This window comes from Penicillium pulvis (genome assembly GCF_028828015.1).
Source record: "Penicillium pulvis strain IBT 33274 chromosome Unknown contig_12_segment0_segment0, whole genome shotgun sequence".
In the NCBI taxonomy this organism is placed as follows: domain Eukaryota; kingdom Fungi; phylum Ascomycota; class Eurotiomycetes; order Eurotiales; family Aspergillaceae; genus Penicillium; species Penicillium pulvis.
Genome location: NW_026643072.1, coordinates 528,416 through 543,135, shown reverse-complemented (window position 1 = coordinate 543,135; position 14,720 = coordinate 528,416). Strand labels below are relative to the sequence as shown.

The following is a 14,720-nucleotide window of genomic DNA, read 5'->3' as shown; positions in this document are numbered from 1 at the left end:
GGGAGTTGATCGGATTTGCCGGAGTATGGCCCCCGCATGTGCGACACAGTTCCGAGCAAGAACGGGATTATCTCGCATCCAACCGGCTAAATAGGTCCCTGATGCCGCGATATCCTCCTCTGAGGCATACCATCCGGAATAGGCATATAATTGCTTCAGTGGGATATGTCTGAGGATCCCAAGTAAATGGAAAAATGTGTCCCTTGCATCTAGAATGCTCGTGCTTGCGGATGTCAGGGATTCACCTGTGGTTGCAAGCATCTCGTACTTCCAGTCCAATGTTCGGTATGATGTTGGTGGTCGCATGTTTGTGTCCAAGATTCGATCCTCGCGACTGAAGTCGAGAAGTGCACAAGAGTTGGATGCATCTATAGCTCGTCGTTCTTCCACAAACAACACAAGATGCAGTACCAGTTTACTGAAGTCGGACGAGTAGACAAAAGCATTGTTCGCAGTCCATCTCAAGGAGAAAAGCTCCCTGAGACTGAGCGGCTGTGGGGTATCTGGCTGATATAAGCTTATGAATGACTCAAGGAAAGACGTGGGTGAGTATTAACCATTGCCTTCCCTCAAATGAGAACTCCACTCGTCTTCATTGCGCATTTTCCACAATGTATCGGCTGAAGGAAGAATTTGCTCGTAATCTTTTGCCGAAAATGTCGGTTGCATCCCCAGAAAGATGAAGAAAAAGCAATCCAGCACTACAAAAGGAGACCATGTCAGCTGAACGGAAGAAACAACAGCAAATATATGGGCATTGTGCCCCAGTAATCAACCAGATATTCTTTTTACTCACCCGCAAAACAGTAGACAAGCCTCCTCTTTGATTCACGACGAATCCACAAATGCCATTGTCCATCGGGTTGAACGCTGCTTGGCTCTGTGGATAGTAATGAGTCTCGAAATTCAGCAGAAGTAAGAAATGGCCGCATTAGTGTAGCAAGCCAGGCTCGTTGAACTTGCAGACGGAGCACATGGTCTTTGAAACCACTGAACATGAGGTTGACTACATTTAGCAAGAAACACTGTGCTAGTAGCATTGTATCGCAACCCCGGGATTGCAGAGCCTGCAGGCTAATCAGTAAGATATACACGCAAATTGACTAGTCACCACATACATCTAGAGGAAGAGATAGTGTTAGAAGATCGGTAAGCATAGATACATATGTGTCCCGTTTAGCGACGTTGGTATATTGACATCCAACAGACGCCACAGCCAGGGCAAGCATCCAAGGTGTATCTGCTTGCTCTAATAATGACGGATGAATGAAGGGCAATTGGTCATCAAAATGCTCATAGTAGAGCTGGATGAACGAGTTGAAAAGAGAAATGTTGGGGAAAGGAGCTTCCCGAAAGCGAGCATCGTGCTGTTGCTCGTAAAAGGCGAAAACAGATTGGTAGACAGTATTCAATGGCACATTCACATGACAGAAATTTTCCGCCATTATAATATCGTCGTCCGTAGCTTGCATTGCGAGAGTCTGGACGGGAGTTGATGACCCCAGCTGACGCAGATCTTGTATTCTGATTGTTGGACAGGACCTTTCACCGTCGCTCTGAAGATCTCGCGCTCGAGAAGGACCCCGTGAAGGTGTTCTATTGGGACCACCGTTTGGATTGCTTTCCGTATTAGAGGCAAATGGAAGTAGTGGAGATTCCAACTGGGCTATTGTTTCAAGCTGGGGATACTGGAAAATCAGATGACTCTCAGCAAAAAAGTCGGTGTATTCGAGCGTCCAAGGGAAATCGGCGCTCATGTCCAGGGCGACCGTCGAAAAATCCTGGACATCGGAGAAAGCCGCTTGGTTGCTCAGGGGGCCTTCTAGGCCATTCGTGTTGAGACCTAAGCTGGTCGAGTCAGATGTCAACTCCGGTACCGACAAGGGCCCATGAACGGTATCGATGTTGCTCGGCGAGGTGACAACAGCGGGAGAATCAGGGCTGGAGTCAAAATTTTGGATCATCAAATTATCGGAGCAAGATAAACTGCTCGATGACTTATTCCGACCCCGTTGAAGGCATCGGCGACCTTTATTGAGACAGCGGGCACATGGCATTCCACTGCACTTCACTTTGTCTTGGGAGCAGCTTTGACAGGCGTTGATACCTCTTGTGCGGGTAATAAAACCCTCAGCATCTGCACCGTGCGTCACCAGATGTCTGTTCAGCGTGTCTCTAAGATTAAATGAGTGAGTTTTGTTTGACTGACACGATTATTCATAACCGGAAGCCTCACTGCCTTGAGAAAGCCCGTGAACATATTGGACAGGGGTATGGCCGGGCCCCAGAATGGCGACGAAGATGGCGATCAAGGTGCTCACGGCGGTTGAACTTTTCATGACAGTAGCGACATTCCATCTCGTCGAAAAGAGATGTTGAAGTCGTTCTTTTGAGTGAGCGACCCCTTTAATTGATCCTTGCCGGCCCATTTACCAACATCGGGCGTACATACAGACTTGGAAACAACAGTTATCAAATGAAAGGTAAGACAAGCTTCAGCAATTGTATTACAGAAAGTGAGGGGCGACGTGGCTTTCACATGTGGTGGTATAGGGAAATAAAAAGACTTTTTTTACCGTGAACATAAGGCGGTGGAATGCCCCACTTCAGCCGCTAGCAATTACTTCCCCGCATTTTCTCGGTCACGTTGATTCCAACGATACAGTGGACCACTATCATTAATACGAGCAACCTGTGAAAGTTTTGGTCATCAATTGAAGTCAATAGTCAATTATTTGGAGTCTGATGGATTATTCATCTGTATGAAGGCGTTTCAGCGATCTATATCTATCCATAATTGATTTTCAAAAGTGGTGAAATACATATATATATTCATGAATTGGGATCTAAAATACAACAACATACAATCGTGTGTTTCAGAAGCAGAAAGCAAAGGTTGTTGGCGAGCAATTGAAATTAACGCCTTCAATCAAACCTAAGATAACCAACAGCCAAAGGTCACCAGTCAGACTCCTTCTTTTCCGACGGTTTGAATAGTGGCACCCGAAGAAAGGCAGAGACGACGGGCACAAGGACTTTCCCAGAGATGGAGATAAACTTGCCCAAGTATCCATCAAAATCCAAATTCTAACAAGCAATCGCACGGAGAGTTAGCTAGAATACTCTTGGGGGAGTTAGATCTTTTACGCACCGGCATCGAAGCTCCTCCGCTTTTCGAAACCCAGGTAAAGGCTCGCTCAATCATTGCCGATTCATACTTTGCACATGCCGACGAGATCTCTTCGCCCGTAGGGGACCTTCCGGTAGCGGCAATACCGTTCAGCTCTAGCAGATTGGGGAGGATATCCGCACAGTCATGCATTGCTTGATTTCCACCCATCCCTCTGTTGACGCGAAGTGTCAGTAACCCTCCTTTATTTCAAGTACCTAGACTGCATTGGGTCTCGAATCTTTGTGAGAATGGAACTCGTACCTATTTGGCTGCATCGCGTGCACCGCGTCACCCAAAAGCCAGACACGAGAGTGCCCTTCCTGTTTCCCTTCCTGGCCCTCCTCTTGGAGGCGTGCTCTCCAGTCTGCCACAGGCTTTGTACTGGCTCGTAAGGGGGTGATGTAGATATCAGAGGATGGTGTGTCATCTTGGCCTGTCATGATCAGAGTCTTGCTATTGAAGGAAAACAGAATCAGTTAATCAACAAAATGAATGCTTGTCAGATGCATGGATATGCTCTTACAATTCTGGTGCCCAGTCGCGAATGATGTCAAGGCAGAACTCCAGGCGGTTTGGAATATCTGCATAGTCTTGATATTCAGTTGATAGACTTTTAGGAACATTTAATCCCCAATAGAATGAGGCCTCTGTCTCGTCGTACTCGATACTATCACTTGCAGACTTGTCTGTGTCGCGCTTCGCGGGCATATATACTTCAGGATCCTTGTTAGCTCTAAGATCTGGAAATGAAGGATATATCTTACAGGCATAGAAAAAGGAGATTCCTTTTGCGAACACTATAATGGGCCCCTTTTGAAGCTCGACAGGTAGCTTGCTCAGTCGGTCTTTAGGAAGGCTTCCTTTGGCCAAAAAGGACCAATGTGTGTCAATATTAACCAGATTGTTGAGACCAAGTGCTTTGTTAACCCGTGAGCCGCTGCCATCGGCTCCAATTAGAACATCACACTCGTCGGATGTACCGTCCGTAAAGAGCACCCTTACTTTCTCACTGCTATTGGACGGGTCGTGAATGATCTCATAAGAAGAAAAGGCCTTTTCGTAGCAGATATTTCCACTTGGTCTCACAGGGTTGAGGAGCAAGTTGCGACAGACTACCCGATTAATCGCAAAGGATTTCGAATACGTAGGTAAGCTGGTAAGGTCCAGAATGGGTTGAAAATGGCTCGTATAGAGACAGGGAGCCGCCGCTCCTGAAGTGGCAGACTGTCCAAACTTTTGAATAATTGCGTCAAAATCCTCGTCGCGTAGACAAGCTTTGAATCCGGTCACAGCCGAGTCTCCCAAGCGAATTTGGTAGCCTTCTCGCTTGGAATTCTCTACCTCGCGTTCATAGATCTTGAAGGAGACATTGTTGTTAAGAAGTCCATTGGCAAGCAAAGCGCCTGCCAGGCCAGCGCCAATAATGATAACTTCGAATGAGCTTGACTCTGACATCTGGGCTCGAGTCGCCTATAGGCATGAAAAAAAAAAAAAAAAAGATATTGTGGAAGCAACAGCTGTATCATAGAAAGCTGATCACTGTATTTAATTTTGTTTTCTGATGACTATCGAATATCCGCGTTTAAGGGTGATAAGCGGGCCCGCGCTTGGCGGAGGCAAGTGAGCTCCTTGCTATGACGATTGCGGGGAGCCGATGCCCCATGATCAACTAGTTGAATGGAGTCTGCCACATCCCCAGGGTAATTGCCGGTCCCTCCACTCATTGAGAACTTGCTTATGGATTTCTTTGTGGGGCAAAGGGACGCCTCGGGACTCCGCTTAGCCAGTCTGTCGACGCTCTTGATGCGTATTCAAAGGTACATTTTCCTTGTCCATTGATCACATACTATTCATTTTGGACGAGATGTGCATTGCGACAATGGAAAACAAAGCAACTCTAGAATACTTTGGTAATTTCTCTTCAAACTGTGTGTCCTGATACGGTCTAATCCTATCACTTTAGGCGCCACAACCTTTCGCCTTCGCGCATCAGGGCTAACAATATTCCACGACACGTGGTTGGATCGGCCTTCATTGATGCCCAAGTACCTTAACATAAACGATGTGACTGACGCGGATTACATACTCATCTCTCACGCACACTTTGACCAGTACGTGCAATCAAACAGAAGTTATATGGGACAAGATAACTGATTTCGTTTTTCTTGAAAGTCTGCCTGGAGCCGACAGAATTGCCAAGCAGACAGGAGCTATCATCATCGCAAACTGCGAAGCCATCAATCGCCTTCGCGATGCCGGCGTTCCAGAGGAGCAACTTGTCCCTGTCGCTGGAGGTGAACGGGTCCCTCTGTTTACTAAAGCTGTACGCGCTGCAGCCAAGGCAGGAGAAGTAGCTCTACGCGGAGGTCCTCCAGGTGCACCCCAAGAACCTCATCATACACTTGCTACTGCCGAGCTCCATATCTGGCCAAGCCTTCACTGTCTCATCCCTGGCGATCACTCCACGTTGCCGGACATTTTCGACTCCGGGGCTGAATACATAGGCGGTAATACGCCATTTGACAGTACCTTGGATATTACCCGAGGAATGGAATACGGGATATTTCGCATGAAGGAACTCATAGGAAAGAGCAATATGGATGATAAGACTGCATCCTTTACGAGATGGATCGAAGACAAAAAAACGAATGTCATGTCCGCTTGCGATGGGGGGCAACTGATGTTCAACATCCTCCTCGGAGAGAAGGGTGGAGAAAGTATGAACATTTTGTTCAATGCGCATCTGGGCGCATATGAGGGAATCGTTAAGTGCATTGACCCCAAGCCAGATGTCGCGGTGCTTGGAATCGCAGGCCGCGCCAATCTCAACGGTAGGCCTTGGGATGGATCCGCGGCGACGTTTGCGACGAACCTGGTCAAATGGATGGGGATGCCGGAGAAAGTCATTTGGTGCTTGCATGACGAGTGGTGAGTTCTTCTTATTGATGTGAAGCTCCTATCTTACTGATCATTGGCGCATAGTCTCATTAAACCCTATGAGGTTGATACGAGAGCTGCGACAGAATTAGTGGAGAAAGAAACCGAGTCCAAGGTGGTGGACCTCCCTCATGGCTTGCCATATGAATTGTTCTCTAGTTGAAGAATGCCGTGTATATAGTTCAACTGTGGACGGGACATGAATTTCCTCATGTTATTTTTGTTGCAATCTCCCGGTACAAAACCGTGTCGGTGACCACTGGGGTGGCGAGAGGCGGGGCGGAGGGGGACCGATTGCGGAGAGCCGATGTCGATCACCTAGGCGCTTTGGAGACCTTTAGCCAGTATCCAAGTAGCGCAGGGGGGTGGGGAACTGAGGCATTGAGCCGGAAAAGCAAGCTTCTGGAGGTTGAATTCTATTATTTGTGGTCCATGCAGTGGCCCATATATATGTCTTTAGTGAAATGTCAAAAACAGTCTTAGAGGTTATGAGCTGATCAATGATGTTCATTCTTCTTTATCTTGCCACTGCCTTGGTAGTTCATCTAGTGATATCAAAGATTTACCGGATTCTATCTAGCCCTCTTCGCACTGTCCCGGGTCCCTTTTTTGCTCGGTGGACTCGACTGTGGGAGCTTCTCAAGGTATGCCAGGGTAAATTCGAGAAGACGAATATTGAACTGCATAAGCGCTATGGTACACTTCCAGCTTCCCATAATCATACCTTGGACTATCATGAATAATAGAAATACAGGCTCCATTGTCCGGCTTTCCCCGGATACCTACAGTATCGATGATCCAGAGGCCATTCGTCAAATTTATGGTGCTGGATCAGCCTTCACGAAAGCTCCATTCTACTACGCTTTTGGAAACCCAGACAAAATCCATGCAGACTTGTTCTCCGAATTGGACAATGGGCGGCATGCAACCAAGCGGAGAAAGTTGGCATCGTTGTACTCAATGAGCTCGCTAGTAAACTACGAAGCCACCATTGATGAAATCAACAGTGAGCTATGTGAGAAGATGAACTCCTTTGCCACTACAGGGACACCGTTTCAATTCCCGACGTGGATGCAATTCTATGCTTTCGATGTCATCGGAAAAATCACAGTCAGCGACACCGCCATATCAACATTTTTTGGCTCTTCAATTTGACTAATATCATGCTCAGGTTGGTGAATCTTTCGGCTTCCTCCAAGCCGGATCAGACTGGAACGGCATCCTGGGTGCTATCCATGATAGCATGGTTTACGGCAGTCGGATGGGAATATTTGCTGAATTCCATTGGATTCTCTCGAAAATTGCCCGATGTCTCAGAATCCCTATCCCGTTTGATCTAATATCCAACTATATTATAGGGCAAATCAAAGCAAGGTCAAACTCTGATGGTACATCGGACAAGCCGGGCACGGACTTTCTTTCCCAGCTCCTCATTCGATTTGATGCCGATAAAATAAACTATACGGATCTTTTCAATTCGATTGGGGCGAACATTGCTGCTGGCTCCGATACCACGGCCATCTCATTGAGTGCAATATTTTATTACCTTCTTAAAAATCCAGAAAAGCTCCTGAGACTTGAAGAAGAGGTTGACACGGTAATGCTGGGACTTGGAAGATCTAGGGGTGAACCTGTTACCTACCGTGAGTCCCAGCAGATGGCTTATCTTCAGGCTTGTATAAAGGAGGCACTACGCCTTCACCCTGCGACAGGCTACCCTCTCCTACGTGTGGTTCCGCAGGGAGGAGCTACTCTGGCTGGCAGGTTCTTCCCCCAAGGCGTAAGATGACCTATATTATTCCCAACAGTTTTAATCAAGAGCGAATATTAACCCTTGCTTTAGACATTGGTCGGGGCAAACCCTTGGGTCTCGCAACAGAATGAAAGGATATATGGACCATATCCTGGGTCTTTCCGACCCGAAAGATGGTTAGAAGACAAAGACAAGGTTTCAATCATGGAAACAAACTTTCTCTCTGTAAGTTTCCTATTTTCAATGATTACACCGCGGATGACTAGTCCAACGCTAAATAAAAATTAGTTTGGCGCCGGGGCTCGAACTTGCATTGGGAAGAACATCAGTCTTTTGGAAATGTCAAAGGTTATTCCTTGTATTTTAAGGAATTTCCACATCCAGCTGGAGCAATCTGAGCAGCCCTGGGAAACCAACACTGCTTGGTTCGTCAAGCAGAAGTTTCGATGTCTAGTAAACCTGAAAAAAGATGGTTTAGGTTCGAATGGAAAAGGGTTGGAGGGTTAAATCCCGCCAATCAGGACTAATTCATCGTTCTCTAATATGCATCCGTGATATTAAAACTGTCATCGTCTTGCGGGCTCAAAACGATGCCAACTATTTGCAACGTATTGATAAATGCTGGTGCCACTGCTGTGCTGGAATCCTCAAATGAGATTGCAGAAATCGCTAAGAACATGCGTTTTTAAAAGAGATTGCATATACAATTTTCACCGTCTGGGGTGAGGATGATGATGGGAATCGTGCTGAAGAGGATCCTGTGAGATTTTGTTGTTGTGGAAAACTGAATATTCATCCTCTTCTAAAAACGCATATTTCGCTACCAACTAGTGATAATATCCAGCCACCTTCCTGAAGCCGAAGCAAGCGTTGATAATACAGCCAGGTATTGCAGGATAATATGAAGCAGCGTCTTGTCTACGCTGAGAAAGATATTCCGAATACTTAGCTTTGGAACTCTAAGTGAAATATTAGTGAATCAACTTTAAAATGGTACTGAATCGAAATATGCCCGAGTTACCCGCTTCTTTGCTGTCAAATTATGCTCAGCACGATCATTATTAGAGAGCTTTCAAGCTTCAATCTTTCAAGCTTCAACCTTCCAAGCTTCAATCTTTCAAGCTTCAACCTTTCGAGCTTCAACCTTTCAGAGCTTCAACCTTTCAAGCTTCAACCTTCCAAGCTTCAATCTTTCAAGCTTCAATCTTTCAAGCTTCAACCTTCCAAGCTTCAATCTTTCAAGCTTCAATCTTGCAAGCTTCAATCTTTCAAGCTTCAATCTTTCAAGCTTCAATCTTTCAAGCTTCAATCTTTCAGAGCTTTCACCTTGAACGAAATTCATCTTCCGCCCAGTCTTCTTTCAGCTCACTCTCAGCACTTGTGGGGTCCTAAAATTTCGCTGCCCATTCAATAACGAGGCTGAAATCAGCTGCATCCCCTAACATTCTAGTCTCCACTTATTCGCATACCTTTTCGGGAGAAATACAAAAATCGCACAACGCAGCAGTTAAACCTCGATATGAGGAGATCACAATCGGCTCATCTGGATCAGCAAAAGCTTCAACTCCAGCTACATCATCTACTGCAGATTACTCTGGAGTTTGATTGCCTTATTGAGTGCCTTATTAAGCACGAAAACATTTTGTGATATGAAAGTGATACGAAATTGAAGTGACATCTGAGAGCAAACTGAAAAGTTAAATTTGCTATATGCCACTTTCCAACATATATTCATATCATATTCTTTGATACAGCTTCCTCGAATTTCCACCCTCTTCTATCATCGTGCACATTCGCACAGATTTACCAGTGATAGCAATTGCCTCCAGGACCAAGGCAACATTGATACCACTTCTCTCGCGACAATGCCATACAAGGAATGGAAGAACAGGTTCTCGTTCGATTTCGATTCTCACGGTGAACCACGTGGCTCGCGAGTCCCTAAGGACCCCCCAATGATCATCTGGGCCCACGGCCTTCCCTGGTTTCCGGTTTTCAAAGACGTTTACCTGTTAGTCGGCTCTTGGTGTACCGCGACTGGGTACATGATCCTGACACGACAAAGGGCATCATCGATGTCGGAGCCCTGACAGGTCGACTCATCGTGCACATTCGCACAGATTTACCAGTGATTGCAATTGCCTCCAGGACTAAGGCAACATTTATACCACTTCCCTCGCGACAATTTCATACGAGGAACGGAAGAACAGGTTCTCTTTCGATTCGATTCTCACGGTGCCCACGTGGTTCTCGAGTCCCTAAGGGAAACCCTCCCATGATCATCTGGGCTCACGGCCTTCCCTGGTTCCCAGTTTTCAAAGATGTCTACATCTTGGGCGGCTCTTGGTGCAAAGCGGCTGGGTATCTACTTCAGACACGGACCCCAAGGAATGCAAAAAAGGACAATGTTTCAGACACCATGTCCCTTGGATATGTCCTGGCTCCCCCCGCCGCAGTGGAAGCATCAAAGGCGTTCTCAAGCACGATGCTTGAGTTGAGGAAATATTCGTCCATTTTATACGACCCTGACATCACAAAGGGCATTGTCGATGTCGGAGCCCTGACAGGTCGACTCGTCGTGCATGTGCGTACAGATTTGCCTATGATAGCAATTGGCTCTAAATCCAAGGGCGACATTCGTACCACTGCTCTCAATTCAAGCTTTCCAGCCTTCAGTCGCCGCAGGCGAGACTCCGACTTTCTCGGACCAGGATTTTGTCTCTCAGGGTTTCGCAAATACAGCGGGAAATACCTTCGTTAATGTCGCGACACAAATCGGCACTCCCGATCCTCAGGGCTCCCAGGGTGACGGAACAGAGGAGGGGTCTGACGATTCTATGGGTAGCGAGGAGCTCGCGGAATTTATAAAAGGCCCGGGTCTTCCCCCTAAGTCTCCTCCTCCCAAGTCTCCTGGTTGCAGGTCTCCACGTTCCAAGTCTCCACGCCCTGCGACCTCTCAGCATGATAAAACTACGACAGAAGACAAACCCCTGACGAGACTAGGATGGTGGATCGTGAACCAGAAATTTTCTGCCAAGGTCATAGAATTGATCCGTTATCGCGTCTCGCTGCCAGAGCCAAGAGTCAACTTTCTCATCTCAAATATCAGAGAGGGGGACCCAGAAGAGTTATTACGTGCCCTAAGCCTCAGCAGTGAACTGCAGGTCATGGGTGGCTTGATAAACGATTCGTCCCAGTCTTCAGGCATCAAAGATGCCATGTCCAAATCTTGCAGTGCTTTAACGGCAGACTTAATAGGCTTCTCTACCGAGGAGTTGGTCCAACGACCCTAGGTACACTGTCTCATACTATCATTACAAACCCCCACTGTCTTTACACACTGAAATCGTCTTTCTGAATCTCGTTTTTTACATTGTCTTTACGAATCGTGCATCATTTTCATCTCTTTACAATCTCTTCAAATGTTCTTCGACGTCATGTTTATGGCTTGCGACTTCAGTTATTGACTTTTTCTGCCTTACAATCGTTCTTCGACCTCTGTTGCATTGCTTACGTGCGAGTTACATGACGTTTTTCGTTTTCTTTATTGGTTTTTTTGACTTTCCGCGTTTGAAAGGGTGCCAAATTGCCTATCAATATGACCTAGCGAGAGCGCCAGCCTCTCAGAGCGAGGGATGTTGAGATACCATAACTTAGCTTCGTACCCGGAGCGCGATAATTGAACACAAAATTGTTGAACGCCTTACGTAATCACATTCAAAGTCACCTCGCTTAGTTCACATCAATATACGAAATAACGCTTCATTGGAGCCATGATATAGGTAAGAAAAGGTGGCTCAGTGGCATCACTCTTTAATCACCTGCACGTTCCAGCGTAGTCTATAGAGTTGCGTAGGCAAGTAGGTACCTGGGTATGTACTCAATAATATGACTCCCTGGATCTTGAATACTGCGCTACTTTAAATTCGATTAGTTGAGGTGCTCAACTAAAGAGGATTCTCCGAGTCAAAATGGACTTTGACCTAGTCGTCAATACTATACGTCGGAATCCACAACAAGTCTTTGTCATCGTCTGGATCATCCACATCCTCGGAATTGGGAATGGTCACCTCAATTCCTGTAATCTCCTTGATCCCCGATGAGCCCGAGACAAATGACGCGACCAAGGCATCAATATGTGCATCCCACTTCTTGCACTTTCCTTTCTCGTACCCCCGAATGCAAAGATATTCCAGACTCTCGGGGAGAGCCTCCGGCAGCAGGAATGGTTGTGTTGGCTCGTTATTCTCTCTGACACCCATGGCAAAATATACCAAAAACCCGATGCCCACACTCAATCGCTTCAAGGCCCGAAACTCCTTCAGTGACCCGCTGTTACTCGAGAGTGACTGGAGCATTTGGCGTTCATCATCTTCAATATCACTTTCGTGCGCTCTTTGCTGTTTATCAATTTCCTGGTCAACCCGATCCTCCTCGAAACAAGATGGGTTGAAATAGTGCATGTTGCACTCGGCGTCGATATCCAGGATTTCCAGTGTGTCTTTGTGCGGGCAAATCGATTTGATGAAGGTCTTGGCATCGAACGGAGCAAACCAACCTCCTAACACGCACCGGCCACCCATGGAGTACTGGAATTCTCGCAGTACCTTGCAGGACTGAATGAGAGAGACAAGGAAATTTGATGGGAGGGCAGAGTGGTGGATCTGGAATCTGCTAATATTGGACGATCTGGGCTCTAGCACTACGCGCGCCTCGCCTTCTTCATCGTCACAGAGGGCATCGGTGCTAATGGATTCAATAGACGGGAGGCAGTCGAAAAGTGTTGCGCATTCCAAGAAGTCCATGGGCATGTAGAAACGGTCATCCATGTTTTCATCGTCGACTATCATGTACACCTTGCGAAGATTGTGAAGATACGGAGTACTAGCCGGTTTCGCATTGGCCCGACGGAGAAGTCGATCGAGGGGAAACTGAACAACATCCTCTTGTGGCCTCTCGCGACCCCTGTAGAATCCAGAGAATACACTGAAAGGTTGTGTCATCACTAGGGACTCCAGATTGGGTGATACCGAGATGAGAATCGCGGCCAAAGCCTGTGCAATGAAGATTCCATGAATCTGACCATGGCTGTTCATCTTGTGAGCGCTCAGCTAAGCAACTTGCTAGGAGGTGAAATTCTTACTCGAATCCATAAGCGGTATTTGGGAACCTGAAAGGCTCGCTGGTTTCACCTGGAGGCTTCTTGGTGTTTTGCATAAGCATGTTGAGTACCGCGCTTTCTTGGGAGCCGGCAAACCCCGCCTTTCGCACAGCCACGTGGAGGAGATCCCTATCGCCTACACTGAGGTCGCACTGCTCTGCCGTCTGGACGTAGTGGTGCTCCATACTGGGCTGTCTAGTCTGCACGATCTCCCGTACATAGTTCCCCAGCTTAGGGTTCTTGAGGATCTCCATCACGAGGTCAAAAGTCTTGTTGATGCTGGAGTCTTTCTGCCCGACACGGATCTGGTAGAACCGTTCGCGTGTTTTCATGTCGCACAGGCGATGTATTGACCGACATGACTGCGATAGAGCGGCCAGATCACCAATCGATGATACACGGGCAATAATCATAACCTGTATCTCGAGAGGGAGGGACAGGACTTCCATGTTGGCAATGTAGGATAATTTCTTGCAAATCAGGGTCGCGGGTTTCAATTTATCTGGGGTTGCGCCCCGTGGATGCACTAGTCAAGGCATCAGTCTAGGCATCCGTATCTCTGCCTTGGAAAGGTCCCGCGGAAATTATGTTTTATTTGTCTGTATCTGTGCTGGATGATAGAGCTGCGAGGAATCTTCATACCAGGCACCTCGTGGTTTTAAATCCAGAGCTAAATCTCTTATGAGTATTGCACACTCTAGCTAGTTTTGGATTGCTTCAGAAAATCCAGCACTCAGCTACCGCATGATGGAAACTTGAACCCGGCCATAGAAGCTCCTTAGATACTCAAACTGTTATCATCGTGAAAGGAGTGTAAAGCATCCCCAAGGAAGAAGAGGCCACTGAGGAACCTATTAACATCATTGTGTGTTGGCTTCCACCAAGTGTGTTACAGTGCGTCAAGAAGAGAGGACTGCGGCTAACTTGTGGCAGATCGCCAGATTCCCGAGGCTCCTAGGTTTGGTGTTTGACTTGTTTGCATTTCTATGGAAATCATTAGCTCTCTTGATCCGCCAGTCCAGTCACGAGACGAGGCACCGTATTTAGATACAAATGAATCACGGTATCGAGATCGGTATGAGAATTTTGATTATTCCGGGGCTATCTCTAATATGCGGGGCTACAGAATTACTCGAAGAGTGTGGGCAGTTGCACTAGCTTCGGGACGTGCTGTAATATATATTGAGTTAGCTATCGGATAAAGTCTCAAATAATCGCTCGGTAAAATATGGTTCTGCCCAGCTATCCATCAATTTGCAACTTTGAAACGTTATTCCGCACATGAACCATTTTCCGCGGTTGGCTTAGCAGTGAAGATGTTGCCATTTCTGGTGCTTTGTAACGCTGACATATTCGGCCGGGATGCAGCCAACATCCGATTCGCTTACAAAACTCCCGACAGCCGCAATCTTCTGATTGGACGATTTGCGCCGCATGTTATGATCCGGTGGAGATATTGCGAGCACTTGACAAGCTTTATTGGCTTAGTCTTTGACCGGACTGGATTAGGAACCAGGGGAAAGAAAAATCCCACATTGACATGTGGGATAATGTAATTCAAGCAGTGCATACGCATCTGTTAGTAGAGCACAATTCTTCAGTGCCACGTAGTATAGATACGGCCCACAACCCGTTACGATCTCTTTTTTCCCATCTAAAACATTTCCACCATCAATAAAACACCCAAATCGACTTCA

General features: G+C 46.9%; 7 protein-coding genes across 7 annotated transcripts; 4 read left to right on the top strand and 3 right to left on the bottom strand.

Annotated features, from left to right (window-relative positions):
• Positions 1–214: 214 nt before the first annotated feature.
• N7503_001430 (uncharacterized protein) lies at positions 215–436 on the top strand (the record flags this gene model as incomplete). Its single annotated transcript, XM_057060977.1, has 1 exon — positions 215–436. The coding sequence occupies one exon, from the start codon at positions 215–217 to the stop codon at positions 434–436; it is 222 nt and encodes a 73-aa protein (XP_056924939.1).
• Positions 437–1,103: 667 nt separating this feature from the next.
• Positions 1,104–1,964, bottom strand: N7503_001429 (uncharacterized protein; the record flags this gene model as incomplete). Its single annotated transcript, XM_057060976.1, has 1 exon — positions 1,104–1,964. The coding sequence occupies one exon, from the start codon at positions 1,962–1,964 to the stop codon at positions 1,104–1,106; it is 861 nt and encodes a 286-aa protein (XP_056924938.1).
• A 994-nt stretch (positions 1,965–2,958) lies between these two features.
• Positions 2,959–4,627, bottom strand: N7503_001428 (uncharacterized protein; the record flags this gene model as incomplete). The annotated part of the gene is made up of 4 exons (XM_057060975.1): positions 2,959–3,087; positions 3,152–3,344; positions 3,434–3,625; positions 3,696–4,627. 4 exons carry the CDS (start codon positions 4,625–4,627, stop codon positions 2,959–2,961), a joined length of 1,446 nt encoding a protein of 481 aa, XP_056924937.1.
• Positions 4,628–5,209: 582 nt separating this feature from the next.
• N7503_001427 (MBL fold metallo-hydrolase) lies at positions 5,210–6,272 on the top strand (the record flags this gene model as incomplete). The annotated part of the gene is made up of 3 exons (XM_057060974.1): positions 5,210–5,283; positions 5,345–6,100; positions 6,155–6,272. 3 exons carry the CDS (start codon positions 5,210–5,212, stop codon positions 6,270–6,272), a joined length of 948 nt encoding a protein of 315 aa, XP_056924936.1.
• A 572-nt stretch (positions 6,273–6,844) lies between these two features.
• On the top strand, positions 6,845–8,369 carry N7503_001426 (cytochrome P450; the record flags this gene model as incomplete). Its single annotated transcript, XM_057060973.1, has 4 exons — positions 6,845–7,219; positions 7,281–7,889; positions 7,953–8,087; positions 8,151–8,369. The coding sequence occupies 4 exons, from the start codon at positions 6,845–6,847 to the stop codon at positions 8,367–8,369; spliced, it is 1,338 nt and encodes a 445-aa protein (XP_056924935.1).
• A 1,358-nt stretch (positions 8,370–9,727) lies between these two features.
• N7503_001425 (uncharacterized protein) lies at positions 9,728–11,155 on the top strand (the record flags this gene model as incomplete). The annotated part of the gene is made up of 3 exons (XM_057060972.1): positions 9,728–9,877; positions 9,928–10,446; positions 10,532–11,155. The coding sequence occupies 3 exons, from the start codon at positions 9,728–9,730 to the stop codon at positions 11,153–11,155; spliced, it is 1,293 nt and encodes a 430-aa protein (XP_056924934.1).
• Positions 11,156–11,340: 185 nt separating this feature from the next.
• Positions 11,341–13,472, bottom strand: N7503_001424 (F-box protein; the record flags this gene model as incomplete). The annotated part of the gene is made up of 3 exons (XM_057060971.1): positions 11,341–11,371; positions 11,877–12,950; positions 13,006–13,472. The coding sequence occupies 3 exons, from the start codon at positions 13,470–13,472 to the stop codon at positions 11,341–11,343; spliced, it is 1,572 nt and encodes a 523-aa protein (XP_056924933.1).
• Between the last annotated feature and the right edge of the window lie 1,248 nt (positions 13,473–14,720).